We start from the raw sequence: 21,568 nt of genomic DNA, 5'->3' as shown, positions 1-21,568 counted from the left end.
AAATAAAAATAATAGAAGTAAAAAAAATAAAAATAGAAATTAAAAAAAATGAAAAAGTAATCTGGTAATTACACCATGTAATTGCCAGTAATTCACAGCCTCTGCCTGTGAATTGTAGAGTGTAATTACCCCTCTGTCAATTACATCAATTACCTGCTGACCAAGTAATTACATGTCCTTCCAAATAGGACAAGACAATGTAATTACACCAATTACACCAAATTCAATTACCAGGGTGTCCTTCCAAACATGCCCGACATTAATGCCATCAACGGCATTTTGCATCTGTTGCAAAACTGAAGTGCCATATTGCACTAACTCCTAGTGGTGTAATGCTCCAAATAAATGTCCAATGGTTAAGACAAAAGAATTATCCTCCAACGGACAATTTACCGCAAATGCCACACTTTTGACTCCAAACATTTCAAGCAAATTAATATACAAAAATATTAATATTAAAATGCTAACCAACAAAATATTAAAAAAATGAGCATGTGGTTCTATAACATGTACACACAGCTTGCAATAATTGAATCCTTCCCAAAACACATTGCACCACCATGTGCTCCTTTCTATCCAAATATCTCAGATCCAAAACTTCCACTCTGCCACTGCAGATCCGCTGCCTCCAAGGAGGAGGGGGAGGAGTCGCGGGATACTTCAACTCTCCGATTTTACATAAAAATCTGATGATGCCCTTACGCCAATTTTGTAAGCTTCCAATCGGAGTATCGAAAGAGGAACTATTGAGAGAAGGGTTGCAGCCTGAGCTGATGCCGAAACACGTAGCTATTATACCGGATGGTAACCGGAGATGGGCTAAGGAGAGGGGTTTGTCACCGGAAAAAGGTCATGAAGCTGGAAAAAAAGTGCTCGGAGATTTGTGTCGTTATTGTTCAAAATGGGGAGTCAAAGTTCTTTCTGCTTATGCTTTTTCTACTGAGAATTGGTCAAGGCCCAAGGTAAGTCCGAGTTTTAGTTGTTTTAATACTTTATATGTCGTTATATGCTCAGGGGCGTCTCAATAAGATCAATAACTTTAACAGGAGGCTTTATTTTCTGCTCAGGGGCATCTGAATGAATTTTTTTTTTTACGATGGATTACTTTCCTCTTTTATCAGTCTTGTGTGTCTCAAAATAGAATTAATCGGGAAATTCAATACTAGGGTATAGAGGATGAAAATAAATTGATCCCCCAAAAGTTTTGAGGCCTAAAGCCCTCGCTTGTAGTGGCTTGACCCTCTGGCCTGCCCTGTTAATATGCTTCCCGATGCATTGACATTAAACCAGCTCATATCTCCGATGCCCTCACCACATGTCCTGATTTTTGTGAACTTCTCGTTCCATGAGACCTCAGGTCTCGCTATTTCCATTTTCTAGGTCACGTGTTAACCTCGTTAGAAAGCGGAGTTCAACTGGAATAAACTCCCTCCAAGCAATAACATGCTTTAGTGCAGTTGGTAAAACATGGTGTTAAAATGAATAGCTCCACCCTGTTCTGTGTTTTTTTCTTAATTCTTTGTCTTTTAAGATTAGTTGGCCATGTGAGTTGTGACCATTATATATATTTTAAAGTTATGTTGCACTGGCAATATAAATAAATTAAAAATTTACCATAAAGCCCTTTTATGTCAATGGTCTAGTGCAGTCTAAAAATTCAGATTCTCTCATACATTTCTATATATATATATATATATATTTGGGCAGGGTGAAGTAACTTTCTTGATGACGAGCTACTTTGAAAGGCTTTTTACGGAATTCATGAGGTAATATTATTTAACTAAAAACTCTTTAATTACTTATTTTTTATAATCGTTATGTCTGGATAAGCGTTCACCTTATCTAATTAATTTCATTAAGTATATGATATTTCTCACTAGAATAGATATGGGATAACTCTGTTCAACAAGACAACTGTTACAACTTATAAATAATGTTCAAACTGTTATAGAACATGTTAAATTTCCAATCCTATTGCATCCAACTTCACAAATGCTGGCTTCTGAATGAATCCCGACATGTTTTTAATCGAAAAGATCGACACTTATACCAATAAATTCTTTTTTTATATGGGACTTTTTGCTGCATTTTGATTAGGAAATTCATTAAATATATATAAATATTTGATTACGAACCCAGTAATTAATACGAACTATGAACTCTGTGGCAAGTTCAAAACTCACACACTTTGATCCATTATTATTCACTTGGTTCCTTTTACATTATTTTTTTTAGAGATAGTTACTTGTACTAATTTCAATATATTTTTAGGTATGGGATGAAAATGTCCTTTATTGGAGACAGGTCTAACCTTCCAAATTCTTTGAAAGAAATGTTAAGATTAGCTGAGGAAACCACAAAGGACAACACAGGGCTTCATTTTGTGGCAGCACTTAACTATGGTGGAAGATATGACATAACACAAGCAACTAAAAAGATTGCTAGTAAAGTTAAAGATGGAGTTATTCAATTAGAGGATATTAATGACAAGTTAATTGATCAAGAATTAGAGACTAATAAGATTTTGGAATATCCTAATCCTGATTTACTCATCAGAACAAGTGGAGAGTTGAGAATTAGTAACTACATGTTGTGGCAATTGGCTTATAGTGAATTCTACTTTGTGGATAAATTGTTTCCTCAATTGGATGAAGATGATTTTGTAGCAGCTTTACGTTCGTTTCAGCAAAGGCAAAGACGTTATGGTGGGCACAAAATTTAATGGAAGGACCGCAGTATAATTATTCTTTCGGGATATATTGACCCCACTTATGAAATCTATGTTATTGTTGTTGACAACAATATAGTATCATATGTGTGGGGGGTTTTGTTTTAAATTTAAGGGGGATTAGAATTTAATGTTTATTATTGATGTTTTTATATATCCTAAGGAACAGAAGTTGTCAGTATTTGCTAGTTTCTTTATGTTGTGATGGATTTTAAATTTGATGGTGTTGAACATTGAACGTTGCGATAGTGTCAAAGAGAAAATAAAAGGTAATTAAGGGTTTTGTTTATCAGACAGACATGTTGATGCTGCACACGACGCAAACTTCAGTACACTAAAGAACAGCAAAAATGAGCTAAAAGTGCCTTGGAGTTTTCCAATTAAAAAAAAGGACAAGTGGGGTCCCTTTACTTTTTCTCTACTTTTTTTACTTTTAATATTAATAAAATGACTAAACTAATAATATTTTTTGTAGTTGTGTTGTCGTCACAACTATGACAGTTGTTGGACTAAAATGTAAAAGTTAAAAATTTGGAATAATGAGAAAATATTTTTTAACCTAATTAATATTATTTGTCACTTCTACCCAATTTTTAAAACTTGAAGGACTCATACCTATTTGACTAACTAGTTTGTCCCTTTTAATAAAACATCAAATTGATATATATATATACATATATACTCCCTCCGTTTCTTTTTATATGTTACTCTTTTCTATAAATAGTTGGTCCATAATACTTGTCATTTCATAAAATCAATGCATAAATTACCATATGATTCTTGTTCATTGGTTAAATTAATTAAAATAAAGTAATTCATATTCATTGATTAAAAACTTGAGTTCCAAAAAAATTAAATAAGGGTAGAATAGTAAACTTATTTAGTTTCTTAATGCACGTGACACAATCATGAAAATGCACATACAAAAATATTTAAGCTAAACAAGATGAAAATTTTATTTTTAAGAATGATCAACTAAAACTTGCAGAGAATATGTAAAAATAAAATAAAAAAATAAGATGGAGGATATTTTTATAAACAAATAACTTATTCTTACAAATTATACAATAAATATAAGTTTGAATATAACAAACCAAACAAACAATAAAAACTAATTTTAGCATAACTAATCTCAACATAATTTGTATTCAAACCAAAATGATCGGTGTATATATTTGATCATTTAATAAGAAGCTCCCTAAAAGTCGTAGTGACAGTCACAGGACGGCAGAAGACGAAGAAAAGTGATGAAAGGTAAGTCTTAATGTGAGACTTTTCTCACCATAAATCTGAAAATTTCCTGTTAGGTTTTAGCATTCTTTACCAATGTCTTATGCTTCAGTCGGTATGTCTTCGTGTACAAAAGATTGTAAATATGATGTATTTTTGAGTTTTAGAGGTGAAGATACACGCAAAACCTTTGTGAGTCATCTCTATGATGCTCTGCACAGAAAAGGAATTCATGTTTTCAAGGATGATGAACGACTTGAAACTGGAAAATCAATTTCTGATGAACTTTTAAAAGCCATAGAACAGTCCAGAATTGCGATTGTCATATTCTCCAAAAGCTATGCATCGTCAACATGGTGTTTAAAGGAGCTTGCACACATCATAAAATGCCGAAATGAATTGGACCAGAATGTGATTCCAATTTTTTATGATGTGAGTCCATCAGATGTACGCCTTCAAAATCCCCCATTCGCGGAGGCATTTTCCCAACACGGGGAAGAATTCAAAGATGATGCGGAAAAGATTAAAAATTGGAAGGATGCATTTGTGGTTGCTGGAAAAATAGCAGGGCATGATCTGAAAACTTATAAGTAATTCTCTTTTCTTTTTTGCTTTCTCTTTTTACAAGAGAAAAAAAAACAAATCGTTAGCTATATCTCCAAACAATTTAGACACTATGATCTAAGAAAGCAAAAACATGTGATAGTTAGTTTACTTAATATATTAATGGACACTTCATATTAGTATTGCTCTTGTCCTTCAATTTCTGTTACTATCTGTTGTTTCTTGTACCTCAATTATCTCCTATTTTTGTTATTATTTGTTGTTTCTTGTACTACGTTACTTCTTTTCGCGACTGTTTTTCCTTGAGACGAGGGTCTACACTCAATAAGGTGTATGTACCCTCTTCAGACCCCACTTTGTGGGACTACACTCATTATACGTCAACATCATTATACAAGATTGAGCATGTGCTTTTTCAATGATGCAGGGGTAATATGACGGTAATGATTAAATGATAGAAAGTGAACAATCTTGTATCTTAAGCTCTTCTTGATTAGGTATACTGGCAAAGCCTTCTAATTGTCATCCTTGTAATTAAGATATAGTCATTCTTTAGCCTGATTTAGGAGGATGTCTAGGCGTATTGATTCTCTTATGCTTCTGATCAATAGCTATTTTATTTCATTTTCCATTTGTTTTGCAAAATTTTGAAGTTTGTTAAGTAAAATTAGGAGTCAGGAATAATTGGAAAATATTTTCTAATTCATCTATAAAAGGCTTATAAACATTTGTATTTAGACTTTTTGAATCTAAAATATTTTAAATCATAAAAAAAAGGGTTGGTCTAAACTACCTTGTGGCAGCCTTATATGTTATCTGTTTTAGGAATAGTCTTCGACACTTTTTTAGAATTTTACAATGAGATACTTTTATTGTACTGTGTAGGGATGAGGCTGATTGTATCAAGAAACTAATTGATGATATATTTCATAAGTCGCTTCAAGGTATTTTACACTTTCCGGAAAACTTAGTGGGTATGAAATCTCAAATTGAGGAAGTAATCTCATTATTAGATCTGGAATCAAATGATGTTTGTTTTATTGGGATTTGGGGGATGGGTGGCATCGGCAAAACAGAAATTGCAAGTTTTCTACATCGGAGACTCCGTCATCAATTTGAAGCTGACTGTTTTCTTGGTGATGTTGGAACATTGTATCAGAAAAATGGACTGACATGGCTAGAACAAGTAGTCATCTCCAAGCTCTTGAGAGAAAAGATGACTCTAACTAGTAAACATGAAGGGATGGATATTATAAAGAGTATGCTTCATCGGAAGAAAGTTTTGTTCATTCTCGATAATGTAAACCATCAAGAACAATTGGAATGTTTAGTTGGTCGAGCAGAGTGGTTTGGTAGGGGTAGCAGAGTTATTTTAACAGCAAGAGACAAGCACCTGTTAATTAGTCATATTGGGGATAACGTGTATGAAGTCCAATTGTTACCTGAGAATGAAGCTCTTGAATTGTTCAGTAGGCATGCTTTTAGAGAAAAATCACCAAAGAAGGGTTTTATGGAACTTTCAAGACAAGTGGTGGAGTATGCTGGTGGACTCCCTTTAGCTCTTAAAGTTTTGGGCTCTTCTTTTTATAAACGAGACAAAGAGCAATGGAGAGACAGAATTGATCGATTGAAGAAAATCCCTCACAACGATATTTTGGGAAAACTTCGGATTAGTTTTGATGGACTAGACAAAGAGGAGAAGAGAATGTTTCTAGATATTGCCTGCTTGTACAATCATGAATCAAGAGATTATGTGGAACGAGTATTTAAGAGTTGTGGCATCCACTTGATAGGAATAGATTATCTTGTTGAAAAATCTCTCTTATCCATCGATAGATATCCTAGAATTCTGATGCATAATATGATTAGAAAAATGGGTGAAAATGTCGCAAGGGAAGAGTATGCCAACAACAGAATATGGCTTCCCGAGGAGGTTCGTGACCTTTTTGCAGGAAAGATGGTAAGGAATATTTTAACATAATCAATATTTTCATAAGCTCTTAGAGTATTGTTTGTTCCTTCTAGATTTTTCCGCTCTTTCTATTCCTTAACAAATACTGATATGTTTCATTCTTTATAGAAAGTAGAGAAAGTTGAAAGCATGCGAACTTCAGAGTACCAATATTTTAAAGATGAGGTGTTCAAGAAGATGCAAAGCTTGCAGGTACTTAAAATTGATAAGAAATATGGTCTTGTCAATCATAGCACTATCACTTATCTTCCCTCTAGCTTGCGGTGGATTGATTGGGAGAACTATCGTTCAAGTTCATTGCCAGAGAATTTCGAACCATTAGATCTCGTTGGGCTTTCTTTAGTAGCTGGTAGTCTTGTCAAACTTTGGCCAATATCAAAGGTATGATCGTACTATCTCCCTCTCTCCAACTCATCAAAATCTATTTTTCCCAATTCCTAGTTTAAACTGCATAAATTATTCACCTTACAACTGAAATGCTACAAAAAGTAAATTTTAGTCCATATACATAACTAACATCAAAATGTAGAAATATTTTCTGTAACCTATCAATCTGATAATCACTCACCAGAAAACTTAAAATAGTCCAGTAGACTAATCTTATCAAAAAGAGTGACAATTATTCTTAAATTCAGGTTCTAGTTTCCTTTTGGTGTAATTTTCAGGTCCTTATGTGTTTAGAGGATTGGATCTCTTTAGTTGAGAATCATATTTGACGAGCATTTTGAAAAAGCAAAACAATTCCTAATAAGTATTATATAATCTTAAATGTATTTCCCATCAGTTCTGGAACAATTTTCTCTTTCATTCCCTCTTTATTTTGTTCCTCACGAAATACAATTGCATATTCTATTAGGAATACTACTTAGGCTAACTGATATTTCAGAGAAGCATTATGTTTTATTTTCCGTTCTTGTACGAAAACAGAAATTGAGCAACTTGAAGTATTTGGATCTAAGCGACAACCTTGGGTTAACAAAAACCCCTAATTTTGGTGATATTCCAAACTTGGAGACACTAATTTTAAAGTGGTGTAAGAATTTGGAAGAAGTTCATCCGTCTCTTGGACATTGCAGAATGCTCACTATTCTACATTTAAAGGGTTGTGGCAAACTCAAGAAGCTCCCAAAATTTGTTTCCATGGAATCTCTTGAGACTCTGAACCTTGGAGAATGCACAAGTTTAGAAAAGTTTCCAAAGATCTGTGGAGATATGCGGAGCTTATCAAAACTCTATGTAGGATCCCCTTGGATAAGAAGCTTGCCCCTGTCTCTCTGTGGCTTAAGCTATTTGAATTTGAAAGATTGTATAGATCTTGAATGTATTCCAAACACTATTCAAAATCTTGAATCTCTCTGGATTTCAGGTTGCAATACAATTGCAACACTGCCGAACAGCCTCTTTGAATCAGAGAAATTAGAGAAACTTGTAATAGCACATTGTTCTAGATTGGCAGAGCTCCCCATCTCTCTTGGAGCTCATAAGAAGCTTCTTCGATTAGACTTGCTTGGATGTGAAAACCTAAAGAAGCTTCCAAGCTCCATTCAGATGGAATCCCTTGTAGATCTTCATATACTTAATTGCCCAAAATTAGATACATTTTCAGAAATTAATGGAGATATGTATAGCTTATCAGAATTGTCCCTACAATCTACTAGGATTACAGAACTGCCTTCATCAATCGGGAATCTAAGTGCACTCAAATTGCTCTCTCTGGTAGGTTGTGAACATCTTGCAAGTCTACCAAAAAGCCTCTGTAATTTGAATAACCTTCGATGGCTTCGTCTCCGCGGCTGCAACATACTAGAGAACCTTCCAGAAAACATTGGTGATCTGCAAGAGTTGGAGGAACTTGATGCAAGAGAAACTGCAATCTCCCAACTGCCTCTCTCCACCACGAAGCTGGGAAAACTGAACACATTAAAATTCTCACATAAACATTCCTCAAGTTTCGTCTTGCATCAAGTGTCAGGTTTATCCTCCTTGACACGGCTTCATCTCAGTAATTGCAACATATTGGGTGGACTTCCCGAGGATCTTGGATCTTTGCGCTCTTTGGAATACTTGATTGTTAAGGGAAACAATATTTCTTGTTTACCTAAAAGCATCAAGAAGCTCTTATGCCTCAAATACCTGAACGTGCAATTTTGTAAGAGTCTTAATGAACTGCCAAGAGAGCTGCCCCCTAATTTAGAGTTGCTATATGCAGATTATTGTTTAGCCTTGAAGAGCATAAGAGACCTACTAATTAATTGTTTTAAATTGAACCTGATCTTAACATCATGGTGTGGTCATGAAAAATCTCGATGCGGAACTATCTCAACTAACCAAGTTAATGTGTTGAAGTGCGTACAGCATTTTCTCAGGGCATGCATCCAGGTTTTTACCTCACCTTCACATATATGAATGTTGATCCTTGTCAATTGATTTATGCTAATAATGATTTCTGTTGCAGTGCCACTTCCACCAAAGGACATATTTTTGCATTTCTTTTCCTGAAGGCAGAATTCCAGAGTCATCTGGTTATCAATTTATAAATCAAAGTAGGATCTCAATTAACCTGAACCCATCTTGGTATACTGACAAATTCATGGGTTTTTCGATATGTTGCTATTCTAATGGATGGAAAGCTGGTGTAGAAGCTACTTTGATCTGCATATCTGACCCCGAAAGAAAACATTCCTTGAAGTGTGACATTGACCACCATCGGCTCAATAGTCTTGCTCCTTCTGTCATCTTTTTCTACATACCATTTAAAACATGGTGGCTTGCATCTGACAATAAAGTAAGGAAGAGCCCACTTGATTATTGCCTATTTGAGGTATGTACAATGTCAAGGAGGAAAGCATATTGGGGAGTTCGCCTGGAGTATGAGAATAAAGTTAGGAGATGGAGAAGGAAGCACCTAGCAATGCAAAGTTCCAAGCTCTTTGAAGTTCCGCAAAAAGATAATGCAATGATGACTGAAATTGGCTGCTCTGTGGTATTTGAACAACTAGAGCCGTCATCTATTTCTAGTCACTTGCAAGAGTCTATTGACCATAACTTCACTACAGAAAGGGGACTTCATTTTGGGTTTGAAAATAAAACTCTAGAGCTGAATCAAGCAACAAAGGCAGTTCAAAGCGAACATGAATCTCAGAATGTTGAGTTGATTAGAATTTGTGATAGCCCATTTAGGAAAATGGTTGGTGCTTCAAGAAAGAGAAAGAGAAAGGAGAAACAAAAAGAGAAAAACAACCTCAAATCGTTCAAAACTTTTCTGATCAACAACAGGGACAAATGAAACTAGGTGCTCTCATTGTGACAACTAGCATGATTTTGATTGGATCATGAGGAACTTCTTTGCTAGCAAAAAGGGTCACTCAAAGAAGATAGTCACGGTTGGGCTTGAAAATATCTTGAGAATTCTCGTAATCTTATGTATTTTTTTATTCTTAATTTCATTTTTCTTGGATGTAGAAGCATCTATTCAATTTGATTTTCAGAGCAGAGAAGATATTGTGGAGCAATTACTCAACATCAAATCCGGGTGCTAGAAGCTATGCAAGTTTGTTGCTCCTCTAATTCTTCATTTTCTTTCTTGATTCTTTCGGCCTCTGCTTCTATGTCTCTTTCATTCTCAGGCTACAGACCATTTTTACTTTATCAATTTTTTCCCTTTAAAATTTTATAGTAGTAGGTGAATTGTAAATCATTCAAAAGATCTTGGGCAAAAACTTAGAAAACGATACTACCATTTGTATAGAATATACTATTTTAGATAAATATGTGTTTTTTTAGGTTGGTGCTACGTGTCTCGGGGTATATTTGATCAGATGAAGAAAAGGGAACTTTTCTTTCTTTCTTTCTTTATATTCCATGTTGGATATATTTCTTGTTGAAACGTCCTTTTCATTTTTGGATCAATTTGCATTACCTACTTTATATGTATGATATGCTGCAAGTGTTAAATATGAAAGCCGCTGCATTGGATAGGTAAATCTATGTGCATACTGTGTGGATTAGGATGCAGTCTTCAATTGTTTTTGCTTATATATAGGTGTTTTGTGTGTTTGACTTATTTTTATTTTTTGCCAAATTGCAAGTGAATTGTCATGTCACGGTATTGGGAAGTATATATAATGTTACAATATTTTACTCGCTCACCTCCGTTTTGTTACAAAGTTCATCAGATAAAAGATCAACAAAAGATGGAAGGATGCAATAAGCTTTATGATAAAAGAAATGGAATTTGGTCTAACTCAACCTCAAAAACTAGCTAGTTCAAGAGGTGAGGATTGTCCTAGACTATATAAAGAGACAAACTTTATTTTATTTTCTTGCTAGCTGAGGCAAGTTTGAGTGTCTGTTTATGTATTATGCCTATATTAAAAGAGAAACTTTTGAATTCAGAATGACTTCCACCAAAGGGATAATATCAGTATCTTTCCCTGAAGTCAGAATTCCAGAGTCAATTCATATATCAGTTTACTAATCAAAGAAGGATCTCAATTAATCTGAATCCATCTGAGTATACTGATAAATTCATGGGTTTCTTGATTTGTTGTTATTTTATTGGCGAGGATACTGATGTATTCGCTACATTGATCTGCAAATCTTACCCTGAAAGAAACCATTCCTTGTGGTGTTCCGGTTATCCATTTGTGTACAATGATCTTATCATGAATTGCACCTACGTACCATTTAAAACATAGTGACACGCTTCTGGCAATAGAGAAGGAAGAACCCAAATGTTTATTGCGTATTTGAGGTATCCAAAAGGACAGAGAAGGAAATGTATGCTGGAGAATTCTCCTGGAATATGAGCAACTAGAGCCATCACGTCCTTACAGCTCACATGCATCTGTTTAACATAACACGTGGCAACAGAAACGGAACTTCATTTGGGGTATAAAAATAAAGTTCAAGGGATGAATCAAGCAACAAAATGTCAAATTGTTGAGCTGATTGGAGCTTGTGTTGGCCCATCAAGTAAATGGGCAATGCTTCAAGAACGAGGAAGAGAAAGACCACAACAAATGGTCCAACTCTTTCCAGATCAACAGCAGGGACCAATGAAACTAGATGATTTCATTGCACCAACTAGCATATGACTGAAAGAACAAAATCAAGGTTAGGCTTGAAATATCTCAAGAATTCTCGTGTTTGTATGCTTTTTTACCCTCAGTTTCGTGTTTCTTGAATGTAGAAGCATCTATTCAATTGGATATTTAAAATAACGAAGATGTAATGGAGCAATTAATCAACATCAGCGCCATGCAAGGAACTATGCAAGTAAGCCTGAGTTTCCTTGAGACAATGCTTATTGGAATATTGGTTACACCATCAGGTACCCCTTCTTTTTGGAAACATTGATATATATCTATGCTTTTTGTAAGGAATGATTGCCGAATAATACGAAATGATTTTGATATATATTTTTCTATGTGTTTGATGTTTAATCTAGCAGTTCTCACTGAGCGAGTTTGCCCTGAAAAATATGCAACAAAGCAAGCAGAGGCTGGTTCAGTTGAAATTTCTTAAAGAGTATTACTTGTGTGAAATATTATGTTGGAATTATTTGTTTTGTTCTGGAACAACCAAATGAACTCCTCTTTTAATCAATTCTTGAAAACAAAACTACGGTTCAATGAAAATTAAGCGGTGACAATTGAGAGGTTATCACTAAATATTTCTAGTCCCAGGAACAAGGTCAAAGGGCAAGGCAAGCCATATGCTCATTTGACTCCTCATGGTCCAAACAAGGTCAAATCTCTGGCTTTACATAAAGGTCTGATGATGCCCTTATCTAATTCCATAATGTTTCAACACCAATTTTGTAAGCTTCCAATAGGAGTACCAAAAGAGGAGCTATTGAGAGAAGGGTTGCAGCTGGAGCTGATGCTGAAACACGTAGCTATTTTACCAGACGGCAACAGGAGATGGACCAAGGAGAGGGGTTTGTCACCGGAAAAAGGTCATGAAGCAGGGAAAAATGTGCTCGGAGATCTATGTCGTTATTGTTCAAAATGGGGAGTCAAAGTTCTTTCTGCTTACGTTTTTTCTACTGAGAATTGGTCAAGGCCAAAGGTTAGTCCGAGTTTTAGTTATTTTATTACTTAATATGTCGTTATATGCTTCCCGATGCCTTGACGTTAAACCAGCTCACATCTCCAACGCTCTCACCACACGTCCTGATTTTTTGTGTCAACTGGAGTGAACTCCCTCCAAGCAGAGCTACTTTGAAAGGCTTATTGAGGAATTCTTGAGGTACTACTTTTTAACTGAAAACTCTTTAATTACTTATTCTTTATAATCGGTATGTCCGGTTCAACTTACACATACCTTAAACTAATTTCATTGAATATATACAAGATAATTCACGGGATAACTCTGTTCACCAAGGCTTTAACTGTTACAAAAAATGTTCATAACAACAGACTTGTGAATGAATCCCGTCTTTTTTTAGTCGAAAAAGACTCTAATACCATTCAAATCTTTTCTTATACGGTATATAATAGTAATTAATACAGGTTTGGAAAAAACTTAATACTTTTTGTTTAAACAATGTATTTATATTAGGAAATTTATTAAATATGTATTAAGATTTAATTATGAACCAAGTAACTAATACGAGCTATGGGTTTGGTGGCTAGTTCAGAACTCATACACTTCAAAGTTCAAATCATGGCTCCGTCTCAATAACTTATTTTGTTTACTTATCAATGCAATGATCATGAATTTACGTTTCTTTTGCTTCTTTCTTATCCTGATTTCAATATTAATAGGTTTGGGATGAAAATGTCCATTATTGGGGACAGGTCTAACCTTCCAAATTCTCTGAAAAAAATGTTAAAATTACCTGTGGACAGTGGAAACCACAAAGGACAACACAGGGCTTCATTTTGTGGCAGCACTTAATTATGGTGGAAGACATGACATATGACAAGCAACTAAAAAGATTGCCAGTAAAGTTAAAGATGGAGTTATTCAATTAGAGGATATTAATGACAAGTTAATTGATCAAAGAATTTAGAGACTAATAAGATTTTTGGAATATCCTAATCCTGATTTACTCATCAGAACAAGTGGAGAGTTGAGAATTAGCAACTACATGTTGTGGCAATTGGCTTATAGTGAATTCTACTTTGTGGATAAATTGTTTCCTCAATTGGATGAAGATGATTTCGTGGCTGCTTTACGTTCGTTTCAGCAAAGGCAAAGACGTTATGGTGGACACAAAATTTAATGGAATGACCGCAATATAGTTAGTCTTTGTGTACATCTTACCCTTTCTTAGACCTCACTTGTGAGATTACACCGAGTATACAATTGTTGTTGACAGCAATATATATATAGTAATATTATGTGCGGATGTTTGGTGGATTAAAAAGAATGTTTGTTATCCTATGATATAAAACTAGTCAGTATTTGCTATCTTCTTTATGTTGTGTAGGAGCCTAAATTTTCAACCATTCTCTAATATTCTCTACAATTTTAATAGAGAAATAAAGGTTCAAATTTGACGTTGAACATTGTGATTAGTGTTTTAAAAGGTGGGGGCGTGAGACGAGACATTTTATGCCGTATGGGACGAGACGTAAGCCTCGAGACATAGGACAAAAGTCTTATGATCTACGGGACGTAGTCTCATGTATATTCAATTTTATAATTTTATTACTAAGAAAATAAGCAAAAGTAAAACTTTCAATTATTTTACAAATAAACTTTAATAAATAGCCTATAATATATAGAAAAATATATATTATGATTTTTATTTGAGAAATGTATTAATAAACAATAATGAAGAAAAAGAGTATTGCAATTAATATCATTACACTAACAATAAAAAATATGATTTAAAATAAAATAAAAAGTTCAAAAACCAAAAAAGAAAAAAAAAAAAAGCCCGTGTACTTGCGCCCTAAAAACATTTTTGAAAACACTTGTTGTGATAGTGCCAAAGAGAAAGTAAAAAAGGTTGAATTGGAAGTTGAAACAATATGTAGCATTGGTTGAAGTTGAAAGGGGTAGTACAAGAAAATGTCTAGAGATACTTGGAAGTTGAAAACATGCACCTTAATTAGTCTCACTCTAATCTATATATACAATTCATTCATGCCACAAATTAACAACCACGAGTTAGAATCAAATTTCCCTAAAAATTTTTTAGATATATTTGTACTTTTAAAGAATTATTAATTTATAATATAAATGGGACCATATATTTATATAGGAATATTATCTTAAAGAGGTTATTAATTAACTAAGTATTAATTTAGTGAGATTTGTATGTGGTTTGTTTTTATAATAGTAATATTCACATTGATTGAAAAAAAATAAAAAAATTATGGGCACCTTCACCTTGCAAGTAGATACTCAAAATATCCTATTTTTTTAGTTAAACAAGAAGTGAAGATTCGTATTTTTGAGATTAAAAGACCAAATACAAAAGGACTCTAGAAACCCTCAAAGAGTTAAATTACTTAGAAGTTGAAACACCTTAATTTTAATTTCTATATATAATATAATAAATCTCACAAGTAGTAATTAATGAGTGTGAAGATGAATTTGATGAAGGTTGGACCTGCTGGAGGAAAAGAAAAAAAAGGAGGTGTTTGGGATGAAAAGGGAAAAGGCGAAATTGCCAAGATTTTTGTTTCCGACGATAAACACGCAATTCAGTCACTTCAATTCCTCTTCGTTAAGAATGGAAATTTTGTTTTATCAAAGAGACATGGTGATACTGCACACGACGCAAACTTTGCTACAGTAAGTAGTGCAATTCATCTCCTATAATATTCTATTTATCCTTTTGTAGGACCGTACACTAATAGTAATATTTTGATTATTAATGAAGGTTGTGTTGGATTATCAATCGGAGTTTCTTACTTGGATAAGTGGTTTTCATGATTTAGAACCGAATAATAAGTGGATGTATTTGAGATCAATAACATTTGGCACAAACAAGGGTACTTATGGACCCCATGGCATGAAGACCGCTGTTAATTTGAAACTGAAAGAGTTCTACTTTCAAATAGGAGATGACCGTTCTTTTGGTGGATTTCACGGCACCAAACATGGTAATTACATTGAGAGTATTGGTGTTTATCTCAACACTATCACATCATCCATGATCAACACACACAAAAAGTCGGTGAAAGATGAAGAACAAATATTTGATAATTTGACATCGTTTTGGTTTTGTTTTTAATGTTGGGGATAATTGTAGTTTTAATTCTAAGTTTAATTTGGTCATTATGATATGCTTATTACATACAAAATATATGTTATATTGAACTATTTCTCTAAACCACGTCATAGCCCTCCATCATTAAGTAACAATACATACAAATCTAACCTAACTTATAGATTATATTGTTTTCCACAAATGCATGTGACTTTTAAACTTGTTCGTTTATATATATATATTACAATCTTCTAACTAAAGTTGACTTCTAAACTTGATCTACAACAAGTATTTTTTCTAGACATTATTCCTAAAACATTTGACGATCAAACTATGAACTATATATTAGTTTAAAATTTTCTTCAACATAAACATTAATTCTGTCCAAAAATGTTCCACTAATAGGTTTTTTCTTTACAATAATTTCATAAATATGCATGCAAAGTATAGCAAAGGTATAAGTCTATAAAACAATCTTAAGAGAGAAGAAACAAGGGAGGAACAAAATTGTATGACAATCGAATCACGAAGAAATCTTGAGAGAAAAGAATCAAAGGAAGATCCGAATTATACCCGCACTATTTATCAATAAAATATATATTTTTATATATATTTTTTATTTGTGATTGCAATTTATTAACCATCACTTTAAAATTTGTTTGCAAATAATTATATATGTTTATTGGTGATATTTTAGTTGTTTTTGTCTCCATAATCAAAAGTCAAACTACATATTTACTTCTTGTAGCCCAAGTTTAGGTGTTGCCCTGCAAAGGTAAAAGACTCTCATAATTATTTATATTACAATCTCCTAATTAAGAAAATAATCTTCTAAAATTAGTTATTATTTGCTTTTACTGTTTTGCAAAGTACTAAAAAAATATTTAATAGTTTTAATTATAGTGTTTGTCTAATTAATTGTTTTTGAAATCACTGGTTAATCTCTTTTTAACATATTACGTATTATACTATTTTGTCCTAAACAAAATAGTCTAAGTATTTATACATATACTTTGGATCCAATGCTCAAACATCAGATTTCATTATAATTGATTTGTATTTATATTTGTGTTGAAGGTTGTGTTGGATTATCCATCCGAATTTCTTATTGGAATAAAAGGTACCTATTACTCGAATGGTTTGCGATCAATAACATTTGTGACTAACAAAGGTACACATGGGCCATATGGCGGTGTAAAGCCCATGACAGTCGACAGAGAGATTGATTTTCAAATAGGAAATGATCGTTCTTTTGGTGGATTTCACTGCCTTTGCCAAAAAACTTACATTGAGAGTATTGGGCTCTATTTGGAGCCCATTACACCCTCCATGATCAAGCCCAGGAAGAAGACCAATTAATCCTCAATCTTGTTCAATTACAATTTAATCTTAGGTTTTTTCATTTTTCATATTCATATGATCGATTTATATTAAAACTATTTGGTTAAGTTTATTACTTGACAATTATGTAAGTGATGAATTGATGATTGTTCTTGTCTTTCCATAATTAAATACTAAATATTTCTCTAATTCATGCATTTTTCTACTCACAATAAAGATATAACATTGTATCTATTGATTGTTATAGATATTTGAGATAAGTGTTAAAAACACACCACCTATAATTTAGGTGTGTTTTTGACACTTATCTCTAGATATTATGTATAAAGACATCTCCATAAACGTCTATAGACTAACTAACTATAATATTACCTCACTTAATTGTGACATTGGATTCAATAGATAGTAAAATTCAAGGTTCATTCGATAAATGTTGATGTATATAATTAAAAGAGATATTATATTATACTTCAACTTATTTTACATAAAATAAACGATACTTTGAGAATATGCAAATTAGTGACAAGTTTGTAAATTACCAAAACTGCTCAACAGTCTACCTGAAACGTAGGGATAATTTTGTAAATTACATATCCAATTTCAACCCAACCCGCATATTTGACACCTCTAGTTGCAGAATTTTTAGTTCAACCAATTTACTCATTTATAGCTTTTTGGCTATGTTCTCATCATTTATCGAATTTAGTGTTAAAGAAGAAATATTTAATATTACGTAAATATATTTTGTATTCATATTTTAGTTATTCCATCTTCTATCTTACATAAAAATATTTTTAATTTTTTAAATGTCATCGAAAATATTTTGTTTTATATAGTTCAAAATATATTATTATTATTATTATTATTATTTAAGAAAACCTTATTTACATAAGTAAATTTTTACTATAAAAAAAATACTAAATAAGTACTACTTAATAAGTAATCCATTTAATTATTTTATTTCTCCATCTTTTTATGTGTAAATCACTTTTTATTTCTAATGTTAATGCTAGATCATTAATATTATTGTACTAGAAAAGAACATATGTCATTGAATTTAAAAAATTAAAAGTGCCACAAATAAGACTCTTCAAATTTTATTTGTGCCACATAAATTGGGACAAAGAGAATAACATATTATTTAAAAATTATGCTAATTTTATAAGTCACAATAATTAACCACTTAATGTTTTTAGAAAATATATATTAAAGAATTGAGTAACTCTCCAAATTTCCACATAAATTACAACAAAATAAGTAATATATATTGGGCCTGTAATAGCACGGGCTCACGTATCTAGTATATATATACACGTTAAAGACTTGATGGATTATTATTGACAAAGAAGCAATAATGAATAACCAAATTGATATGATAAAATATGGTGTAAAGAAGGAAGGGACTGTTTGGGATGAAAAGGGAAAAAGTGAAATAGCAAAGATTTTTATTTACAGCGGTGCTGAGTCCTATTTTGTTAATTCACTTCAATTCTTGTTCGTTGTGGATGGCCAATTTGTTTTGTCTCGATTACATGGAGCTGACTACAACTATTCTTGGAATACAAACTTTAGTACAGTAAGTTTATATATGTATATATATATTTTATACGTGTGTATACTTTAATTTGTTACAAACCTTTTGTTCTGATGATCGTTTATGTTATATATATTGAAGATTGTGTTGGATTATCCATCTGAATTTCTTACTGGGATACAAGGTACGTATTATTCTAATGGGTTGAGATCGATAAAATTTATGACGAACAAAGGTCTTTATGGACCCTATGGCAGCGATAGGATCAGTCCAAAAGTCCAGTTCGAAGAGTTCATTGTTCATCTTGGAGATGATCGTTCTTTTGGTGGATTTCATGGCACCAAAAAAAAGACGCATATTGAGAGTATTGGAATCTATATGAAGCCTGTCACATCCTCCATGATAACAAATTCTTCAGTATTGACAAAGTCCAAAAGACCAAAAAGAAAATAATATATTAATTGAATTCAAACATATATACTTTCATTATGTTTTGTTACAATTTTGATGTTATATATATTTATGGATTGATATTATTATTTTTATATAAGATTACATCATTTGGTACTGCTTTGGTTAATGTTATTATGTGACGGTCATTGATGATATTTTAGTTGTTTTTGTATGCATAATCAAAAGTCAAACTAAATAGACACAATTCTTGTAGCCCAATGTTTAGGAGATTGTTTGTACTTATATATTATAGGGAAAAAGGACAAATATATCTCCTAACTATCGTATATGATACGTAAATACTCTCCGTCATATTTTTGGGACATTATTGGTGCCCCTGTCGTCTAAAAACTAGAGCATATATATCATTTATACTAACGGACATACACGTGTCATAATCTCATCCGCCGATCTGACATTTATTAAATATCGGATCGACGGATAAGATTGTGTCACATGTTCCTATTTAATTTTTGTTAGAGTGAAGGGCATATATGTTATGTTCTAGTTTTTGGATGGCAGTAGTATCAATATTCCAAAAGTATGACGGAAGATATCTGCATATCATTTAAGATAGTTCGGGGGTATATTTGTCATTTTTCCCTATTATATAGGTGTTGCCTAGCAAAGGTAAAAGACACTCATAATTATATTACAATCCCCATATAATTATAATTGTAATTACGTGACAATTATATAACTACTTTAACATTATATAAGAAACAATAAATAATAGGGGTAATATTACTATTTTATCCTTTGACTTTATTAAATTTAATGTTTTGAGAAATGTGTTAGATGCTAATAGCAAGGGTAAAATAGACACAAAAGATAAATTATCTCTTAATATTCTAAACTGGATAAATATTGTTGGACAACTATTTTTAGTAGAACAACTTTCACATATAGCAAACATAAAAATTATATTTGTATGTTATAGCTATAGTTTTGCATAATTGCGCTGGAGCTTTTGATTTGTATAATTCGCTAGATACATCCAATTTTATACAAATTATTCAGTTTTGTATAAATTCATTTATACATTGTAATTTGTATAATAAGATATGCATTTGTATAATTATAAGTGTATACGACGAAAATATATGGATTTGTATATACACTTTTTCTCTCGCTTTATACAAACACAAACGCATTTTATACATTTGTATACCGAATGGGTAATTGTATACCAAAAAATGGCTAATTGTATACCGAATCAGATGACAAAAAAATGGGATGTTTGTTGCGAATTACAAATAAAATAAACAATGCCTATAGCATTTAATTTGAATTAATAGTTTGTTATTTCATACAATTTTATAGTGAACAACTATCGTTGGATGGAGGAGGTGCATTAAAAAACATCTATTTTTAGAAAATATTGTATTCATAAATCAGGACAGACAAATCATAACAAGACATGAATTAAATAAATATATAAATAACAAACCCTAAACAACTTAGGATTCCTACCCAACTTTAAATTATTGTTCCAACACACGCTCTCTATATATATACACGTTAAAGACTTGATGGATTATTATTAACAAAGAAACAATAATGAATAACCAAATTGATATGATAAAATATGGTGTAAAGAAGGAAGGGACTGTTTGGGATGAAAAGGGAAAAAGTGAAATAGCCAAGATTTTTATTTATAGCGGTGTTGACGCCTATTTTGTTTGTTCACTTCAATTCTTGTTCGTTGAGGATGGTCAATTTGTTTTGTCTCAATTACATGGTGCTGACTACAACTATTCTTTGAATACAAACTTTAGTACAGTAAGTTTTTATATATATATGTATATATTTTAAAGCATGCTTTAATTTGTTATAAACTTTTTGTTCTGATGATTGTTTATATTATATATATTAAAGGTTGTGTTGGATTATCCATCTGAATTTCTTACTGGAATACAAGGTACGTTTTATCGTACTGGATTGAGATCAATAAAATTTATGACGAACAAAAATGTTTATGGACCCTATGGCAGCGATAAGATCGATCCGAAATTCCAGTACAAAGAGTTCAATGTTCATCTAGGAGATGATCGTTCTTTTGGTGGATTTCATGGCACCAAAAGTGAGAGTCATATTGAGAGCATTGGAATCTATATGAAGCCTGTCACATCCTCCATGATAACAAATTCTTCAGTATTGACAAAGTCCAAAAGACCAAAAAGAAATAATATATTAATTGAATTCAAACATATATACTTTCATTATGTTTTGTTACAATTTTGATGTTATATTTATGGATTGATATTATTATTTTATTATAAGATTACATCATTTGGTACTGCTTTGGTTAATGTTATTATGTGACAGTCATTGATGATATTTTAGTAGGTAATTGTTTTTGTCTGCATAATCAAAAGTCAAACAAAATAGATACTTCTTGCAGCCCAATGTTTAGGAGATCGTTTGAAATTATATATTATAGGTGTTGCCTAGCAAAGGTAAAAGACACTCATAATTATATTACAAAATTACAATCCCCATATAATTATAATTGTAATTATGTGACAATTATATAACTCACTACTAAAAAAACTGTGAATACCGACCTATAAA

General features: G+C 32.3%; 5 protein-coding genes across 7 annotated transcripts; all 5 read left to right on the top strand.

Moving 5' to 3' along the window:
• The first annotated feature begins 521 nt into the window (after positions 1–521).
• LOC102590420 (dehydrodolichyl diphosphate synthase 2-like) lies at positions 522–2,944 on the top strand. Its single transcript, XM_006367897.2, has 3 exons — positions 522–962; positions 1,708–1,766; positions 2,272–2,944. Exons 1-3 carry the CDS (start codon positions 561–563, stop codon positions 2,720–2,722), a joined length of 912 nt encoding a protein of 303 aa, XP_006367959.2. The 5' UTR covers positions 522–560; the 3' UTR covers positions 2,723–2,944.
• Positions 2,945–3,967: 1,023 nt separating this feature from the next.
• LOC102590103 (TMV resistance protein N-like) lies at positions 3,968–13,497 on the top strand. Of its 3 annotated transcripts, XR_001472584.1 has the most exons (9): positions 3,968–4,548; positions 5,408–6,482; positions 6,603–6,875; positions 7,422–8,873; positions 8,950–9,877; positions 9,957–11,609; positions 11,686–11,771; positions 11,947–12,746; positions 13,265–13,497. XR_001472584.1 is itself a non-coding variant. In XM_006367896.2 (5 exons), the coding sequence occupies exons 1-5, from the start codon at positions 4,055–4,057 to the stop codon at positions 9,778–9,780; spliced, it is 4,125 nt and encodes a 1,374-aa protein (XP_006367958.2). In that variant the 5' UTR covers positions 3,968–4,054; the 3' UTR covers positions 9,781–9,950. The 3 variants fall into 3 exon arrangements, 1 of the variants encoding a protein (XP_006367958.2); XR_001472583.1 differs by having other exon boundaries at positions 11,686–12,746; XM_006367896.2 differs by lacking the exons at positions 9,957–11,609; positions 11,686–11,771; positions 11,947–12,746; positions 13,265–13,497 and having other exon boundaries at positions 8,950–9,950.
• Positions 13,498–15,029: 1,532 nt separating this feature from the next.
• Positions 15,030–17,025, top strand: LOC102589774 (inactive protein RESTRICTED TEV MOVEMENT 1-like). The gene is made up of 2 exons (XM_015305805.1): positions 15,030–15,248; positions 16,744–17,025. Exons 1-2 carry the CDS (start codon positions 15,030–15,032, stop codon positions 17,023–17,025), a joined length of 501 nt encoding a protein of 166 aa, XP_015161291.1.
• Positions 17,026–18,361: 1,336 nt separating this feature from the next.
• Positions 18,362–18,994, top strand: LOC107059294 (inactive protein RESTRICTED TEV MOVEMENT 1-like). Its single transcript, XM_015305804.1, has 2 exons — positions 18,362–18,583; positions 18,683–18,994. The coding sequence occupies exons 1-2, from the start codon at positions 18,362–18,364 to the stop codon at positions 18,992–18,994; spliced, it is 534 nt and encodes a 177-aa protein (XP_015161290.1).
• Positions 18,995–20,554: 1,560 nt separating this feature from the next.
• Positions 20,555–21,148, top strand: LOC102589447 (inactive protein RESTRICTED TEV MOVEMENT 1-like; the record flags this gene model as incomplete). Its single annotated transcript, XM_006367894.2, has 2 exons — positions 20,555–20,776; positions 20,873–21,148. Coding segments are annotated over exons 1-2 (498 nt in total), but the record flags the coding sequence as incomplete, so codon positions are not given.
• Between the last annotated feature and the right edge of the window lie 420 nt (positions 21,149–21,568).

This window comes from Solanum tuberosum, unplaced genomic scaffold (assembly GCF_000226075.1).
Source record: "Solanum tuberosum cultivar DM 1-3 516 R44 unplaced genomic scaffold, SolTub_3.0 scf01150, whole genome shotgun sequence".
Classification (NCBI taxonomy): Eukaryota; Viridiplantae; Streptophyta; class Magnoliopsida; order Solanales; family Solanaceae; genus Solanum; species Solanum tuberosum.
The sequence above is the reverse complement of the archived record's forward strand: the minus strand, read 5'-3'. Positions and strand labels throughout refer to the sequence as shown.